Here is a 19,793-nt window from a genome sequence, read left to right on the forward strand (position 1 = left end):
TCTCCTATTTGTACTTTCTTCAGTTGAATTTCCTGAAAAACCTATCTTATATCCTAAATGATTAATAGAATCTCATCCTTGCAGTTTTTCAGGAGCAATTTGTAATTTCAAAATGGAAAAATTCTCTTTACTTCATCAAACATTTTTTAAGGTATCTGCATCTGAATCAACCAATAATGTATTATCCATGTAATGGTAAATTATATTGATAAACAGTAAATTGTTTACAAATTATTTGAAATGGCTCTTGTATAAAATATTGACACAAGGTGAGGCAGTTTAGCACTCCTTGAGGAAGAATTTTCCAATGATACCTCTTAATAGGCTGGGAATGAGTATAAGTAGGTACTATGAGGCAAATATTTTCTCTATCCTGTTCTTGTAAAGGTATAGCAAAAAGCAGTCTTTTAAATCAATCCTATAATATACCATCCTTTAGGTAATAAAGAAGGCAAGGGCATTCCAGGCTGCAAAGAGCCAAATGGCTGAATTACCTTATTTATATCTCTCAATTCTGTTACTATTCTCGATTTTCCAGATTTCTTTTTAATAACAAATATAGAAGAATTAAAAGGACTGGTTGATTCTTCAATATGTTGACCATTTAGCTGCCCTTATACCAACTGTTTTAGTGCCTATAATTTTTCTAATGTCAGAGGCCATTGTCCCACCCACACAGGATTGTCAGTTAACCATTTTAAAGGTAGGACTGTTGGTACATTTGGAAGACCAACAGCTGTTGTGTCCTGCTTGTGTACAACCTTAACAGTGTGTGATTGTTCCTGATAATACCTTTTAATATTTATCTCAGAAGCATTCTCTATGTTTTGTTTCTGAAATTTGAGGAATGTTAATCTGTTTCTTCCATTGCTGCAACAAATCATATCCCCATAAGTGCATTGATATGTTAGATACATCTGGCTTTAATTTTTCTATCTGTCCTTCTGGCTCTCTATACTTGACCCAACTTGTACTTTGTTTTACCTAAGATATGTAGCCAGAAGTTTCTCTGGTCCTGCCTGACCCTGCAGTTGGGACAAATCTCTCCCACCTGTGTCCACAGCTACTCAGTCCCAAGACAGAGGCTTATATTGTTTAAAAACTGTATGGCCTATTGATCAGGCGTTTTGTTAGCTAACTCTTATAACTTAACTCAGCCCATTTCTATTAATCTATATGACCATGGCATAACTGGTCTGATGGCATCTTGTTGCTCCTTGGACAGTAGGCTGGGTCTCCCCACTCTCCTTTCTTCTCTTCTCTCTCCAGATTGAATGTACTGCCTAACCTTATTCTGCCTTGCCATTGACCAAACAGCTTTATTTATCAACCAATCAGAGCAACACATGTTCACAGTGTACAGAAAGACATCCCACAGCAGAGAAAAAGTTTCAATCCCTAAAAGCTGAATAGTTACCTCATGAAGAGGCCAATCTGGACGCCAGGTTTTAGTAGAAGTATTGTTACATTTACACCTATGTCCAGTAATCCTTCAATTACAATGCCATATATTTGAATTTTTGGCTTTGGTCTTTGATCTTTTATAACAGTTTGCCAAAATACTTGCTTTTTGGTCTCTCCTGGATTTTTTGTTTTATCTACTGAATCTGTTCTGCCCTTGATTACATCCAGAAGAGTGCTGTTCTTAACAGGCATTAAATCTTTTAACTGACCTGTAGATGAGTTTCTCTCATGCTGACAGGCAATAGTAGAACCAAATTTGATATTGGAATCTGCAAAAGGATGCCTAAGGCATTTCCCAATGGCAAAAGTTGCCTTGCTTATCCTTTGTTGATCTCCATTCATTAGTCTAATATTGGTCTTTGTCACACCTTCTGCATTCTCCAGAAGGTTAGGCTATTGTTTGGATTATCTCTAGAAAAGAACATTATTTCTAGGAATGCCCCGGCAACAATCTCTTTTCAAATGACCTTATTTGCCACAATTAAAACATCTGATATTTTAATTTTTCTTAAATTTTTTTGAAATTAGTCCTCCTTTCAAAGTAGCATCATAAACATGATATGGAATACAAGCCATATTTCTAACCCATTGATCTATTGGTGTTGATCTTCCCTTTAAAGGCCTAGTCACCCTTTTTCATTCAGAATTAGCATTTTCAGAAGCCAAAGATTCAATTAACATTTATCTGACCTCTAGATCTTATACTATTCTATTTACAGCTGAAGTCAATCTTTTTGAAAAATCAGTGAAGCCTTCTTTTTTGGCCTGGTATAATTTTAGTAAATGTCTCAGACCTGTTCTCTGATTCTTCAATCTTGTCCCAACCATTTAAAGCTGCTAAACAACAGGTATGATCTTAAAATCAATCTGCCTTTGTAATTTAGCATATTGAGCCGGGCGGTGGTGGCGCACGCCTTTAATCCCAGCACTCGGGAGGCAGAGCCAGGCGGATCCCTGTGAGTTCGAGGCCAGCCTGGTCTACCAAGTGAGTTCCAGGAAAGGCGCAAAGCTACACAGAGAAACCCTGTCTCAAAAAACAAAACAAAACAAAACAAAACAAAAAAATAATAATTTAGCATATTGACCCTCATCTAGTAATCAATCTTGGGAAATATCAGTATTCCTAGCCTTATTTTGTTGTTCTATGACCCTAGCTTCCTTTTTCCACCATGTTCACAATTGTAACTGAAGACTAGCTTCCAATATTGTTGTGACCAAATCTTTCCCGTCTTAGGGGATAATTCTGTTCTGAATTGCCCATAACTTTAACATGTGATTCACATAAGGTGAATCCATATAAAATGACCACTTGCTTAAATATTATAAAATCTAAAATTTCTATAGGATTCCATTTAACTTCTGTATAATCTTAGGGGTGCCTGATGTCTGCTCATTGTTCTCGTATAATAACTGGATTAAACTGAGGTTGGTTTTCTAATAACCTTGGGCAGCCCTTCCATATTCATCATGCAGTGGTGTGGTAGGGTCTTTTCTAAGTCCCTCTGTCTTTGTCTGAGTATTTTTTCTTATTTTCATTAGTATGACTTTCTAAGGCTTGTATATTATCAGTCAAATTTTTCTTATTTTTCATTGACTTGTCTTTCTAAAGCTTGTATGTTATTAGTCAACTTTTCATATTTGGCACAATTACCAGACCACTCTTTATTTGGCATAAGAAACCACTATGAATATTATGAATGAAATATGAATTACCAGAATGATAATAATTACAATCAGTATTATGTCAATCTCAGCTAAGTCATTTATCCCCTCACTTACTGTTTCCATTTTCAAGCCATCAATAGTTGCACTATACAGGGTCCTAACTCCTGCATTATGATGTTTCACATCCTTAACATAAGAGAGATTTTTTTTAAATATTATTTAACTCCCTCTTAAAGGACTTTCTAGGTCTCTCAGTTTGTCCACATCGGACCATCAGCAAACTCAGGCCTGTTCCATGATTTCTAAGCATGAAGCTGCTTTCTGGAATACCTAATAGTGACAGTGGAGGCATCAGATTGAGTAACTTCCTTTTGTGTGGTCGTGCCACACATTGGAGTGTCAAATATTGTTTTTCTGCTGGCACTGTGGCTGCACCTGAACCAACTGCTGTTTCAGGCAGTTACAGAGGTTCTGCAGTTACTGATCTGCTTCTCTGGCAGCAGTCTGGAGGGACTTTTATGATCACTGTATCCACATCCTGATGCTGTCACCAAAAGTAGTTTTTAGCTAAATCTCTATTGCTTTATTTACCTACACAGACTCAGGAGTCAGAGGCTGTGGTGAAAATCTGCTAGCTTAGAGAGATTGAGGAAAAACTAGCTGACCTTCCCTCTTTGCTGTCATCTCAGACAGAGAGGCCTCTCAATTGCTACAAAACAAAAAGTACCGAAACTCAAAGTTCCTCTCTGTGACTTCCTGTGCATCTGTCTGTTCATTTTCCAGACTCCCTCTGCCTCTCTATGATTATTTTCTGTCAACTAGTTAATGCATTTATAAGAATAGGAAATTAAATGAATGTTATATAACTTGAGATATATTTAGGGATATATGAATGGAAAGAGTCAACATAGATTTCATAGAAACAAATACAGAAAAGTTAATCAGCAGGTGTAGTCACTCTTATTGATAAAGTGAAAAGTGAGTTGTCATCTATATTTTAAAATTCCAGGCATTACCTTACTGGTTTGATGTTGAGTAAATGTAGGAGGAAATGCCAAAAATCAGTCTATTACATTGAAGTCCATATCAACAACTATAAACACAAATTATTTTCAGTAAACAAAAAATATGTCAAAGACATTAAAGAAATACATATCAGAGAATTAGATGAAGGCATGAAAACCTTGAAGACTTGCCTCCTTAGAACACTCACAAATTGGATCATGTGTAGAAGTTTTCTTACAACTGAGACACAGACTAAAAATGTATCTGTTCCTCACAGAGCCATGGCAACAACAAAGTGCACCACTGATGATCCTCAGCCTAGAAGACAGCAAGATCTCCAGGAGATGCTGACAGAAGTGGGGTTGTCTGTTGACTACTGGCTGCCTAAACTTCAGGAAGACCTGGGTGTGAACTGTACCCAGGCCTTACAGCACTTAGAAGAAAGAGATCTCCAGAAGCTCAAGTCCCAGACACAACACACATGGGAGAAAAAGGCTCTGGAGAAGCTGCTTGACCTCTCACAGCCAAAGAGTGTTGCAGAGTTCCAGGAGACTCCAGGGGAGATGATAAGGAACAGGCAGAGGCAGGCAGGACAGGCATTGCAGTCAGAAGGGAAGAACAGACAGGAAGAGGCAGTGAGGAGGAAAGAAGCAGAGCTGAGACAAGCAATGGAGATCCCTGAAAAGTGCTGGCCAGGGCCTGAGGTGCCCCTGAAAGATGTCACTGGAACAATGGAGAGACACCTTAGTCAAAAGGAACAGACACTGGCAAATAGTCAAAACTTCTCAGATAGAGACCTGCTAAGATTCACATCTGATGGGCTGGCCCTGCAGGGAATTTATAAGACTTGCCACCAAAAGGACCTAGTAATAAGGAGAGAAGAGCTACTAAAGGTCCCCAAGGAATTCTTCCTCTCTGGATCTGAGCAAGGAAAACGGATGGAAACAAAAGAATTCACGTCTTCTACAGAAGAATCCCTATTCACTGAAACTGTACAAAAGTTCGGTTTCAGGTTAACACTGTCAGCCAAGGGTGGAGGCTGGGGATTTCATTTAGAAGGTGGGATGGATAAAGTCAAGCATTCAAAATCTGAAGATGCTCACCAATCACATTCTAAGCACCCTTATTTCTGCTCATCAATGTTCAGCTACAACCCACTAGCCTCCATCCACTTTCGCAATGATCAGCTCCAGCTCTCCACTGCTGCTCTTAAGGAACTGAAAATCATTGAAGAAGAGCTGGAACACACTGATGGACCAGACAGATTCCTTGAAGTGAGGAACAGGACTGAAAACTTCTTCAACAGATTTGGCTCTCATGCTAATCAAGGCCCTCTGCACCTTGGGGGAATATACTGCTGGAAGGCTGTTTCAGAAGGTTTTGAGAGTGACCAGCTAGATTGTGTGAAGCAGCAGACAGCAGAGGCCTTGGAGAGTTACATAAGTGGGAGCTACAGTGGGTTTGGGATTAAAGTTGGTGGAGGTAATACAATATCAGAATCACATTCAGTAAGATCCTACAATAGTTCAACTAATCCACAGCTCCAAATTAAAGTCCAATTGTCTGTGGCCCAGATAGGTGGACCACCAGAAGCAAATGGAATTGTTCAGTGGACAACTGGCCTTCTTGCCAGCAACAAAACCTGGTCTGTCATTGACCGAGAACTTCAGCTAGTGCCCATTTGGGACATCATCCTATCTAACCACAGAAGCAATTTTAAGGATCCCTTTCTGGTGGCTAATTGCCTGGCAGACAACTACTCTGCTCTAACTGGCCTTGCTGCCCAAATCCAGGCTGGAGAAGAGTTGCTGAGCTCCATAAAGGAAGCAGAACATTTCCTGGATGATGTGAAATCTTGGAAGGTCTCTGACCATGAAGAACAGCTTAAGAACCTGATGGGTTTCATGCAAGCACTGGCTCACAAAACAAAAGGTTATGATGTTTGGATTAATACATGCCTCACAAATTGGCATCTACAGAATTTTCTCACAAGAACTGTCAACTTTTGCAAAAACTCTTCTACTAAAAAAACTCAGTTTATTAAATCTCAGTTCTGCAGCCTTCTAGAACCTCATGTTTACAAAGTGAAAAACTTTCCTCAGGCAAGTTCAATCATGCAGTGGATCTACCAGGAAGATTCAGAAGAACAGCAAGTCAAAATCACTGAATTGTCTGAATTCTTTAAAAATTTAAAAGAAATCCAAAAAACTCTCACAGAAGCACACATCAAATCTGAGTCACCAGAAACAGTGGAAGAGGCTCAAAGAAAGGCTACACATGATGTCACCACAGTTCTTGATGCCTTCTTGAACTATCTCAAAGAAACAGAGCAGCCAGACATGCAGCTGCTGCTACTCTCCATTGCAGCTGGTGCAGGCTATCAGCTGGAAAGAAATGTTTTCCAGCCACTCCTTGGGTGTGCTGAGTTAAACTTCCTCCTGGATGAAATACAGATTGTTCAACACAGATATCAGGAGCTCAAAACTATCTGCACTGACAGGGCACAGGCATTCCTGGTGCTCAAAACTCTGACAACCACAGTTGGAGTCTCAGCCATTTCTCCAAAAGAAAAAGCACAGCGCTTGACATTAACAAGACAGCACATACAGCACTTATTGTCTATTAAAGTTGTACATGTCCTCACAAAATTTGAAACAGGTCATGATTGGGAGAATCTAGAGAAAAATTTGAGATTACTCATTGATGGGAACTATGAAGACACCAGCTCTTCTTTGCAGATGGATGAGGTGAAAAAACAGTTGCAAAGTCTCCTGAGTAAAAAGAAAGAAACTTATGAACAAAAAAATAATGAAAACAATGAAAAAGAGGGGATAGAAAAAGGACCTTTCCTAGACTTACTCCAGCGTCTAGGTCTAGAACATCACTACCCAAAAAGGATGAGCAGAGCTGACTTTCATCAGATCTATAAGACTTCTGTATACAATACACAGCCAAGATCTGAACAGGAACTTCCCTTTTATTTCCTACAAAAGCTACTGATGCTAGATTGTGGGTTCAGACATCTGGTCTTCAAAGAGGCTGAAAAGGCAGAAACACAAGATTCTGCAGGTCCCTCCAACCAGGAAATTGTTGATCCATATGAAGAGTTGTTCGATGGCAGGGATGAAGACACTACTTCTTTGGTCACTGAGTCCCAGCCCCACATTCACCCAATGGACATCCAGATGGCCATTTTTCACTGTGCAGATGATCTTGCCAGGCAGTATATTCTGTCCAAACTTTCCATTTGTCAATTTGCAATCCCCCTTGTGGTGCCAAGTCCCAACACTTCTCAGATTGAGTTCTCTCTCTGGTCTCTCAGACAAATTAGGAGAAGTTGGCAAGAGGCAAGTCAATCACAACAGGACAAAAGCTACAGTCACAAGAGACAGCAGATGTGCCGTGTCTCTACCCCCATTGTGTCTTTCTTTAGAGTTGGAAGTGGTCTTTCTGCTTCCAAATCTCAGCTTATGAACTCTCTCCTCAGTAGACATAAACATGATGTGTTTTTTCACAGACACTGCAGAGGAAGCAGCAAACACTGTCTCCTGATGGAGGGAGTGGTAGAGATCTGCTGGTTTTGTCCTGGGGGCCAAGGTGAGGACATATTTGACAAGTGTGTGGCCTTCACCAATCTTCATGGAGATGCCAAGGAACATATACAACAACTCAGCTTCCTGCAGGATGTCTCTTCTCTCATGGTGATTCTCATGTCAGCCTCTGATAACAATAAAGAAAACCAAAATCTTGTCAGACACCTGTGGCAGTCATCAAAACCTCTGATCTGTTTGATTGATGACAAAGAAAAATTCATGACTAATAATTCCAGCAGAAGGGTGAGAATTGGCATTAGGAATAGAAATGAGGCAGAATTAACAGAAGAACTCATGACTACCATCCAACATTTAATAGAAATCTCTGGCACTGCTCTGAGCACAGAAGACTGTTCAGAGATCGCTCGAAAGCAAGGATTCATGATTGATGAAGACCAGAAAGAATTGAAGGAAGCCAAAGAAAAAGCACAGAGAAATAGGGAACTGCTGGAGCAATACAAGTTATCTAAGATAAAAGAAAACCTGCTGCCCCTTCAGGGACAACTGTGGCACCGTTGGTGTAAGAAGGACAAAGAACTCTATCACCTACAAGATAAAGGGCATCGGAGCATTGAACAACACAAGAGTGAAATTGAAATAGAAAAGCAAAAAATACGAAGGCAGCAGTTTGAAAAGGCCTTCCCTCTCAATGATTTAATGCAGTCTGTCCTAAAAATTCTCCAAGAAGACTCAGAAAATGACTTCAAACTCTACTACTTATACTGGTTAAGTGTGGTTTTAGAAAATCTAACCATGGAACACTTGGAGACTTTACAAGTAAAGCAACAAATTTTGTGGTTACAGGCAGAAAAGCAAAAGGAACAGAAGAGCAGCTCCCTGACACTCTGGCAGAAGCAGATAGAAGCCATCTCTACTGAGATTCTTAACTGCACTTTAGGAACTGAGCACCTTCTCCGAGAAGTTGCCCAGATCTATGAAGCTCTGGAAGAAATTTCCTCCTCTAGAAATAGCCTTTTTCTCTGCCTCCCCCAAATTGCTGCAGACCTGATAATAGCTGGTGTTCCCATTGAGCTGATGGATGGGGATGCTTCTTATGTGCCTCTAAAGTGGGTGGCAGCTGTTTTTGACAAGATCTCAGAGAAAATTGGAGACAAAAGGCTGTTTGTTCTCTCTGTCCTTGGCCTGAAAAGCTCAGGGAAATCCACTCTACTGAATGCACTCTTTGGTTTAGAGTTCACAGTCAGTGCAGGCAGGTGTACCAAGGGGGCCTACATGCAGCTACTGGAGATAGATGAGAAATTCACAGAAGAACTCTGCTTTGATTTTGTGCTTGTTGTAGACACAGAAGGACTTCGGGCTCCAGAGCTCAACAACAAATCCCACAATTGGAACAATGAGTTGGCAACATTTGTCACTGGCCTTGCAAACTTGACTCTGATCAATATTTTTGGAGAGAATCCATCAGAGATGCAGGATATCCTGCAAATTGTCGTCCAGGCCTTTCTGAGAATGAAACAAGTGAAAATCTCCCCCAGTTGCATCTTTGTCCATCAGAATGTGGGAGAAATTTCAGCAAAATCCCAAACTATGGAAGGACGAAGGAGACTGGAGCAGAGACTGGATGAAATGACAGCATTAGCTGCTGAACAGGAAGAGTGCTCCAACATAACTCGCTTCAGTGATGTAATTAAATTTGATGTCAATAATCATGTCTACTATTTTGCTCATCTCTGGGATGGCAATCCCCCAATGGCCCCTCCCAATCCTCGATATAGCCATAATGTCCAGGAACTGAAGGCTGGGATTCTTAAGATTGCCCAGCAGGAATCCAGGGGAAAGATCATGAAGATCTCAGATGTAAAATTCCGAGTTCAAGATTTGTGGAAAGCCCTGGTCAGTGAGAACTTCATTTTCAGTTTCAGGAACACACAAGAGATCATAGCCATGAGTAAACTGGAAACCATGTATAATCACTGGACCTGGGAGCTGAGGAGTTATGTGCTAGACCTTCAGAATCAGCTGAACAATCAGATTCAGAATGGGAAAATCTTGACACTCACAACTAATGCACTGGAAGCTCCAGTTAAAAACAAATATGAAACCATCAAGCAAGATTTTGACAAGTATTTTGAAGAAGACCCAGATAGTGAAACATTGATTCAATGGAAAGCAAATTTTGAGCATAAGCTACTAATCCTTAAAGATGCTCTTATTTCAGACACCAGAACAAAAGGCAATGAACTTATCAGTCTTAAAAAAAGCCAAGAAACACTACATAACAAAAAGTCACAATATGAAAATGAATTGTTAGAGAAAAGCCGAATGTTGGCTTTAAGTGTGAAGGGCAAAGAATTAAGTGATGAAGAGTTGCGTGAGAAATTTAATCAAGTTTGGACAAGTTGGATCTACAATGTGTCTTCTACTGTACCTCATGTCACAGAGCCTGACACTGATAGGGATGCTGAAAGCATTTTTCTATGGCATTTCAAAAAGGAAATAAATATTGCAGAAAGACTTAAAAAAGAGAATGGAGCAATGTTTGTCATCAATTATGACAAGCATGTCCAAATGAAAAAAAAAATTTCTTGCATTTTCCCGGAGTTTAGAATCCTATCATAAAGAATCCATTAATAAAATTACTAATAACATTGATTTAAGATTTAATGAAACAATTAAAAACATTTGGAAGCAAAAGCGTGATTACAGTCAGAGTGATTTTCATAAAATCCTGTGGATAATAGAAGAAGAACTGAAATCTGTATCTCCTCAGGAAGATTACACATTCACCAGAGACTACACCATTGACTTATCCTTGTGCTTATTCAAAAGAGCATCTAAGAGTTTCAAGGAAATTCACAAAGCATTCAAGAGAGCAAATGATCCTGTAAACTATCTGGAGAGCAAGAAAAATGATTTCTTCATGAGTTTTAAGATCTCCTGCCAAGGCGCCACCTCTATCACATCCTTTGTTGACTTCCTGTGGCTCAAGCTCACTCCTGCTATCTCTGCCACTATATGGGGCAAAATGAGTACTAAAGTAGCTGGGGATATGAGAGCCACCTGCCATGCATTCAATGGAAACAGGGCTAACCTGGAGAAACATGTTCTCATTTCTCTGGCTGAAGAAGAAAACTTTGATAAGTATTGGCAATACATTCATCATCCAGAATCCTTCTTCAGAAATTACATTAGTGACCACATTAGAAGATACTGTTCAGAAAAAGAAGATGAAAAAGTAAAAACTTTTTTAACAATAAGTTTAGGGGACATCAAGCATGCCATCCTCACTGCCATTCATAAGACCACAGAAGTAGCTAAGGATAAAGGAAGCACTGTTTCTGCCTGGTTGGATTTGTTCTGTGATCACCTAGGAAGCAACCTGATCTTTCCAAGAAGAGACCTGATGAGCATCGAGCACCAGGAGATAAAGGATATGGAGTTTCTCAAAGAAGCCATGAGTGCAGCTTTGGATCCTGCAATGAAGAAGGTAGAAGAGGACTGCTCAAGTAAACCCATAGATGAAATGGTTCCTGACGTTGAGAAACTTCTCTCTGAACATCTCTGTGGCTGCTGGAAACAGTGTCCTTTTTGTAAAGCAATTTGTACCAACACCATTCCCCAACACGAAGGAGACCACAGTGTGCCATTCCACCGTCCTCAGGCTGTCAGGGGATGGAAATGGTACAAAACAAACCACTTTGTCATTGACTGCTGTACTAGTTCAGTCGCAAGTGATTGTTTCTTTGTGTTAAGTGATGACAAAAAATTCCCATACAAGAAATATCGAGAAGCAGGAGGTGAGTATGCCACTTGGAGCATCACCCCAGATTCATCTACCCAGCCATATTGGAAATGGTTTGTCTGTCACTTCAGGTTAAAGCTCGAAGAGAAATATGGAAAAAAATTTACAAATAAAGGAGCTATTCCAGATTCATGGACCATAATCACAAAGCAAGAAGTACTTGATGACTTGAAAAAATAACAATTGCCACAAATAGAATACTAACACTGCCTCACAAATTTCACATTAACCTAGGAAGCCTAATATCAATTTAGGTAGCACCTTCAAGATTCTACCTTATAAATGAAATAAGTAAAAAAAAATTAGTTAATATTTTAATATTTGAAGATTTACTTCTAAAAAGACTTTTTCTCTCTTGATTTCTTGTGCTTAAACATAATGTCCTAAATATGTGAATGCATAATAAAATCAAAATTCATTCAAGAGCCTATTTCATATTTTATTATTTCTAATATGTGTTTAAATATTTAGTAATTCAGGAAAAGTTGTCTTATTAGAAGAAGATGCTAGCATTTCTGGCTGCCATATATTCCTTTAGAACAACTGAATGGGAAATTCAACTAACGTATACATCTGGGGAAATGCTAAAATTTGCCTTAAATTAGTTTAAATGGATGTTTTCACCCACTCTACTTATGAAAAAAACCTTGCTGACTTTCAATATATAAAACTCCATTGATTATTGAAAATCCCACAGTAGAGCAATTTAAGTAGCCTCTGTTCTGGAAAAAATAAACCAGATTTGGTCAGGACAAAACCATGAATTCAGCACTGCTGGATAAAGCAAGCTCAGATCTCACTAGGAAACCTCTGTAGGTCTCTATAGCTCCCCCTTCTTAGTATAATAATAAAGGGCCACCCAGACCCCTCAGACCCCTCAGATAGACTATGTCTGTCTTAGATTGTCTTCTTCAGCTAGACAAGCCTTACCCGTCATGGAGATACACCTTCCGTCAAGCATATTCTGTCTTAGGTTGGCAGCTAACAAAAAGAACGTTGCCCAACCCTGACTACCAGCCTCTGGCAGGCGGGAGTACAGACCTTCACTTTTCTCCAACTCAGGTCTCTACTAAGAGCTTGCAAGTAGTTGGAACAACCACAGTGATCCCTAGGATGCCACCCCCCACCCCCAGTAAAGGAGTAGAGGATGATAAAGATGGAATTTTCTTTTTTGAATGAATCCAAGATATCTATGACAGCCTTAGCTGTGCCAAGCTCTTTTTTAAATCAATAAACTCTTGATACAAATGCATCAAATAAATCACTAAACTCCAGACACAACTGTATGAAACTTAAAGACTCCCTTAGCTTCACCAAACCATGGTTCATTAATAACAACATAATTCTAGTATAAATTTTACTATACATATTTACAACTAGTATGAATATTTACTACATGTATTTATACTTCTTATAAACTTACATTCAAAGGCACACTCACTATAGGACTATTTTGCAAACTTCAGCAAACATCTAAAAGAGATCTCTTAACAGAACTATTTACATTTTCTTCCAAAAAGACAGAGAGTATATGAATCAAGAATCACCACAGTTAAAATTCTTAGTGAACTCAAAACTCTCATTTCTAAGGTTTGTAGTTCACAGTCAGTTTTCATAACATCCTTAAAGTTCCACTAACAGTTTGAAATCAGAGCCTAATACATCAGTGGCTCTAGAGTCTTTTTAACCAACTCCCTCAACCCTGGGATTCAGTGCATGCTGCGGTAAAGGGGCTGTAACACTTGGGGTGATGCCACTCCCCCAGAGCCACCTTTCCTACCAGGCCTTCCCAGCCATTCTGGAACCAGTGAAAGTGAGTCCAGCAGCAGACAGTTGCCAGCTGGGTGGGCTGTCCCTTTACTCAAACTCATTGCAGCTCACCTGAATGTCACAATTCAAACAAATGTTGCTGAAAACTTCACTCCCTGCTACAGCAGCACTTTATGACAGTCTTTCCCGAGAACCTTGCTTCCAGTTGAGGATGGTCGCCATAGTAACTGAGCTGCCTCTGATCAGCTAGTAGGACTCAGGAACTGCCTCTTAAAGGAGACACACATTAATTTGCTGCTAGTAAACAGAAGTGGTGTGGCTTTGGTCTCTGTTTCATTTCAGCTTTTACTAAATAGCAAAAAAACCTTTGTCTCAAACTTCTTCTCAGCAGTCTTGGGGCCCTGTTAGTCTCCTGTTTTCCCCAGACTGCAGGATGGAACATCAATACGGGGAACATTGGTTCTGTCAGCAACTATAGTGTCATCAGAGCTGGCATTCCTCTGTTCCACACACTGTACCAAGCACTCAGTCAGCCATCAAGCTTCATTTGGTGATTGAGGGTACAATTCCCTCTTCTTGATTTTTGTTTTGAAACTGCATCTTAAGACTGCCATGAGCTCTTTCAACAATGCCTTGTTATTGATAGACTTTTATTAGTCCAATGTTTTCCCCCTTTCATCTCAAACACAACCCAAGTTCTTTATTTGCCCTTAAGCTTTTTCCACACCCAGTGCAACTTCCCAATATACCAATCACTTTCTCTTGGTTTCTAAAGGGTCTCAAAGCAGCTTGGCAAACAGCATTAGCATTTAACTGCCTCCTGATAGCCAAGCTTTAGTTCATCCATTTCCAGTTCCTGGGAGGTAAGGCTAACAAAGCTTGCAGGAAAATGGTGTTTGGGGCCAAAAGAAAGGGGCATTTTAACTCCTTAAGTTGTTTAAAAGGAATTGGAACATGAGCTCACATTAGCACACCTGCACTACTGTTTGACAGGTGTACCTTCCTAATCAAACTCCCCACCTAGCACTGTCCCCAGATCAGGTGCCTGCATGCACAGGCACTTGGGGCCAGAAGGGAGCCCCTTGGGGCTCACCCCCGCACCAAACCTCACTGGGTCAGTGAAAAAATGATGAGAGTACTTGAAGCAAGAGCCTTTTCAGAGTGATCCCCTCCCAGATAGATCCCCTTTGTCTCTGCCTGTCTCTTCCCCCCAGATCCAGTCCCTGACACCACTACCATTGCTCAGGTTTTCTGCTAGCCACTTTCTGTTCTGGGAGTAGGGGCTTGCATCCCCATTTCTGCCTCATTTGTATGGCCAAATGCAACCTCAGATTTTCCAAGGGCTTATAGGCCTCTTACATGTTCTGACTTTCCTATCTGGCCAGCACAGAAGAGAGAGGGATCATAGAGAATGACAGTTGACTATCATACACTGAATCAGGTAGTAGCTCCAATTGCAGCTGTTTTTCTGGATGTAGCATCCTTACTTGATCAAGTTCACATCTCCTGGTATATGGTATGCAGCTATTGATCTATCAAATACCTTTTTCTTGGTACTTGTACATAAGGACCACCAGAAGCAATTTGGTTTCAGTTGGCAAGGCCAGCAGTATACCTTTACAGTTTTATCTCAAGAATATATTATCTATCCAGTCCTGTGTCATAACTTAGTTAGAAGGGATTTTGATTATCTATCTTTTCTACTCTATTGAGGACATTATGCTGATTGGACCAAGTGAGCAGGAGTTAGCAACCACATTGAATTCATTGGTAACACACATATGTATCAGAGGATGGGAAAACAAATCTAACCAAAATTTAAGGACCTTCTGAGAGATCAACGAAAATGAAAACACCACATACTCAAACTTATGGGACACTATGAAAGCAGTGCTAAGAGGGAAATTCATAGCACTAAAGGCCCACATAAATAAGTTGGAGAAATCTCATACTAGTGACTTAACAGCACACCTGAAAGCTCTAGAACAAGAAGAAGCAAAGTTTCCCAGGAAAAATAGACGCCATGAAATTATCAAAGTGAGAGCTGAAATCAATAAAATAGAAACAAAAAGAACAATACAAAAATTAATGAAACAAAGAGTTGGTTCTTTGAGAAAATCAAAAAGATAGACAAGCCCTTATCCAAACTAACCAAAAGACATAGAGAGAGCATCCAAATCAACAAAATCAGAAATGAAAAGGGGGACATAACAACAGAAATTGAGGAAATCCAGAGAATCGTCAGGTCGTACTTCAAAAACCTCTACTCCACAAAACTGGAAAACCTAAAAAAAAATGGATAACTTTCTGGATAGGTACCACATATCTAAGTTAAATCAAGACCAGATAAACTATTTAAATAGTCAAATAACCCCTAACGAAATAGGAACAGTCATTAAAAGTCTCCCAACCAAAAAAAGCCCAGGACCAGATGGTTTCAGTGCAGAATTCTACCAGATCTTCAAAGAAGAGTTAATACCAATACTCTCTAAATTGTTCCACACAATAGAAACAGAAGGAACATTACCAAACTCCTTCTATGAGGGTACAATTACCCTGATTCCTAAACCAAACAAGGATACAACAAAGAAAGAGAACTACAGACCGATCTCCCTCATGAACATTGATGCAAAAATACTCAATAAAACACTGGCAAACAGACTCCAAGAATACATCAAAACAATTATCCACCATGATCAAGTAGGATTCATTCCAGGGATGCAAGGATGGTCTGTCAATGTAATACACCATATAAATAAACTCAAAGAAAAAAACCACATGATCATCTCACTAGATGCAGAAAAGGCATTTGACAAAATCCAACACCTCTTCATGATAAAGGTTTTGGAGCAATCAGGAATACAGGGAACATACCTAAACATAATAAAGGCAATTTACAGCAAGCCAACAGCCAACATCAAAGTAAATGGAGAGAAACTCAAAGCAATTCCACTAAAATCAGGAACGAGGCAAGGCTGTCCGCTCTCCCCATACTTATTCAATATAGTACTTGAAGTTCTAGCCAGAGCAATAAGACAACATAAGGAGATTAAGGGGATACAAATTGGAAAGAAAGGAGTCAAGCTTTCCTTATTTGCAGATGACATGATAGTATACTTGAGTGACCCCAAAGATTCCACTAAGGAACTGATACAGCTTATAAACACCTTCAGCAACATAGCAGGATACAAGATCAACTCAAAAAAATCAGTAGCCCTCCTATATACAATGGACAAAGAAGCTGAGAAGGAAATCAGAGATACATCACCCTTTACAATAGCCACAAATGGCATAAAATACCTTGGGGTAACACTAACCAAGCAAGTGAAGGACCTATATGTAGCTGGAGTTTTCCTGCCTGGCCCACAGTCAGGATAAATCTCTCTCACCTGCCAGTCCCACAGCCGCTCAGACCCGACCAAGTAAACACAGAGACTTATATTGGTTACAAACTGTATGGCTGTGGCAGGCTTCTTGCTAACTGTTCTTACAGCTTAAATTAATCCATTTCCATTAATCTATACCTTGCCACATGGCTCGTGGCTTACCGGCATCTTCACATGCGGCTTGTCATGGTGGCGGCTGGCAGTGTCTCTCTCACTCAGCCTTCCACTTCCCAGCTTTTTTCTCCTCCTTGTCCTGCCTACACTTCCTGCCTAGCCAATGGCCAATCAGTATTTTATTTTATTTATTGATTAATTAGCAACACATTTGCCATACAGAACATCCCACAGCACCTATATGACAAGAACTTTAAGTCCCTGAAAAAAAAAAATTGAAGAAGATGTCACAAAATGGAAACATCTCCCATGCTCATGGATAGGCAGGACTAACATAGTAAAAATGGCAATCTTACCGAAAGCAATCTACAGATTCAATGCAATCCCCATCAAAATACCAACACAATTCTTCATAGACCTGGAAAGAATAATACTCAACTTCATATGGAAAAACAAAAAACCCAGGATAGCCAAAAGAATCCTGTACAATAACACAACCTCTGGAGGCATCACGATCCCTGACTTCAAGCTGTACTATAGAGCTACAGTAATAAAAACAGCTTGGTACTGGCATAAAAACTGACATGTGGACCAATGGAATCGAATTGAAGACCCTGACATAAATCCACACACCTATGAACATATAATTTTTGACAAAGAAGCCAAAAGTGCACAATGGAAAAGAGAAAGCATCTTCAACAAATGGTGTTGGCATAACTGGATATCAACATGTAGAAGGCTGCAAATAGATCCATATCTATCACCGTGCACAAAACTTAAGTCCAAGTGGATCAAGGACCTCAACATAAATCCAGCTACTCTGAACCTGCTAGAAGAGAAAGTAGGAAGTAGTCTTGAACGCATTGGCATAGGAGACTACTTCTTAAATATAACACCAGTAGCACAGACACTGAGAGAAACAATCAATCAATGGGACCTCTTGAAACTGAGAAGCTTTTGTAGAGCAAAGGATACAGTCAACAAGGCAAAGCGACAGCCTACAGAATGGGAAAAGGTCTTCACCAACCTCACATCTGACAGAGGACTGATATCCAGAATATATAAAGAACTCAAGAAATTAGACATCAAAATGCCCAACAGTCCAATTAAGAAATGGGCTATAGAAACAGAGAATTCTCAACAGAGGAAACTCAAATGGCTGAAAGACATTTAAGGAATTGCTCAACATCCCTAATCATCAGGGAAATGCAAATCAAAACAACTCTGAGATACCACCTTACACCTGTCAGAATGGCTAAGATCAAAAACACTGAAGACACCTTATGCTGGAGAGGATGTGGAGCTAGGGGAACTCTCCTCCACTGCTGGTGGGAATGCAAGCTTGTACAACCACTTTGGAAATCAATATGGCGCTTTCTTAGAAAATTGGGAATCCATCTCCCCCAAGATCCAGCTATACCACTCTTGGACATATTCCCAAGGAATGCATAATCATACCACAAGGGCACATGCTCAGCTATGTTCATAGCAGCATTGTTTGTAATAGCCAGGACCTGGAAACAACCTAGATACCCTTCAACTGAAGAATGGATAAATAAAATGTGGTACATATACACAATGGAGTACTACTCAGCAGAGAAAAACAATGACATCATGAGGTTTGCAGGCAAATGGATGGATCTAGAAAAAAATCATCCTGAGTGAGGTAACCCAGACTCAGAAAGACAAACATGGTATGTACTCACTCATAGGAGGATACTAGATGTAAAACAAAGGATGACTAGACTGCTACTCACAACTCCAGGAGGCTACCTAGAAAACAGGACCCTAAAAAAGACACAGGGATCTCCCAGTGACAGAGAAATGGATGAGATTTACATGAGCAAACTGGATGGGAGAGGGGGGTAATGAAGGGCAAGGGTCGAGGGAAAGAGAGCTTAGGGGAGCGGGAGATCCCAGCTGGATCAAGAACAGAGAGGGAAAACAAGGAAAGGAGACCATGATAAATGAAGACCCCAGGGGAATAGGAAGAAGCAAAGTGCTAGAGAGGTCCACAAAAATCCACAAAGATACCTCCACAATAGACAACTGGCAGAGAGAAAGCCCGAACTGACCTAATCTGGTGATAGGATGGCCAAACACCCTAACTGTCTTGCTAGAAATCTCATCCAATGACTGATGGAAGTGGATGCAGAGATGCAGCCAGGATGCAGCCAGGCCCCAGGTGGAGCTCCAGGAATCCAATTGGTGAGAAAGAGGAGGGATTATATGAGTGAGAACTGTTGAGACCAAGATTGGAAAAAGCACAGGGACAAATAGCCAAACAAATGGAAACACATGAACTATGTACCAATAGCTGAGGAGCCCCCAACTGGATCAGGCCCTCTGGATAAGTGAGACAGTTGATTAGCTTGAACTGTTTTAGAGACACCCAGGCAGTGAGACCGGGACCTGTCCTTAGTACATGAGCTGGCTGTTTGGAACCTGGGGCCTATGCAGGGACACTGCTCAGCCTGGGAGAAGGGGAGTGGACCTGCCTGGACTGAATCTACCAGGCAGAGCTGAATCCCCAGGGGAATCCTTGCCCTGGAGGAGATGGGAATGGGGAGTGGGCTGGGGGAGGGGGGACGAGAGGAGGGAGGACAGGGGAATCCATGGCTGATATGTAAAATTAAATCAAATTATAAAATAAAAAAATATATATCAGATATCAATTAGGAATACAGATGTAACTATGTTGTACATTATAGTATTGTATTTCAACCCTGAAAAAAGAATTTATTTGTATTTTCTCCATAAAATATACATGGAATTTATCATTTTGTATTTTAATGTTTTCAGTTTTTAAAACAGATTGTTACTCAAGCCTTTTACATGGAAAATGAAGTCCATAGTAAAAGTTTCCCCCCCAAAAAAAGGAAGAAAGTAATTAAAGACATCCTGGAATTCAATAAAAATGAATGTACAACATATGCAAATGTATGGGACACTATGAAAGCAATACTAAGAGGAAAGTTCATAGCTCTAAATGCTTCCATAAAGAAGTTGAAGAAATCTCACACTAGCAACTTA

General features: G+C 40.1%; 1 protein-coding gene across 1 annotated transcript; it reads left to right on the forward strand.

The window, feature by feature from the left end:
• The first annotated feature begins 4,415 nt into the window (after positions 1 to 4,415).
• LOC131901927 (interferon-induced very large GTPase 1-like) lies at positions 4,416 to 11,695 on the forward strand. The gene is given in 2 exon segments (XM_059252973.1): positions 4,416 to 10,259; positions 10,261 to 11,695. Coding segments are annotated over 2 exon segments (7,254 nt in total). The 3' UTR covers positions 11,671 to 11,695.
• Positions 11,696 to 19,793: the final 8,098 nt, after the last annotated feature.

This window comes from Peromyscus eremicus, unplaced genomic scaffold, assembly GCF_949786415.1.
Source record: "Peromyscus eremicus unplaced genomic scaffold, PerEre_H2_v1 PerEre#2#unplaced_690, whole genome shotgun sequence".
NCBI lineage: Eukaryota > Metazoa > Chordata > Mammalia > Rodentia > Cricetidae > Peromyscus > Peromyscus eremicus.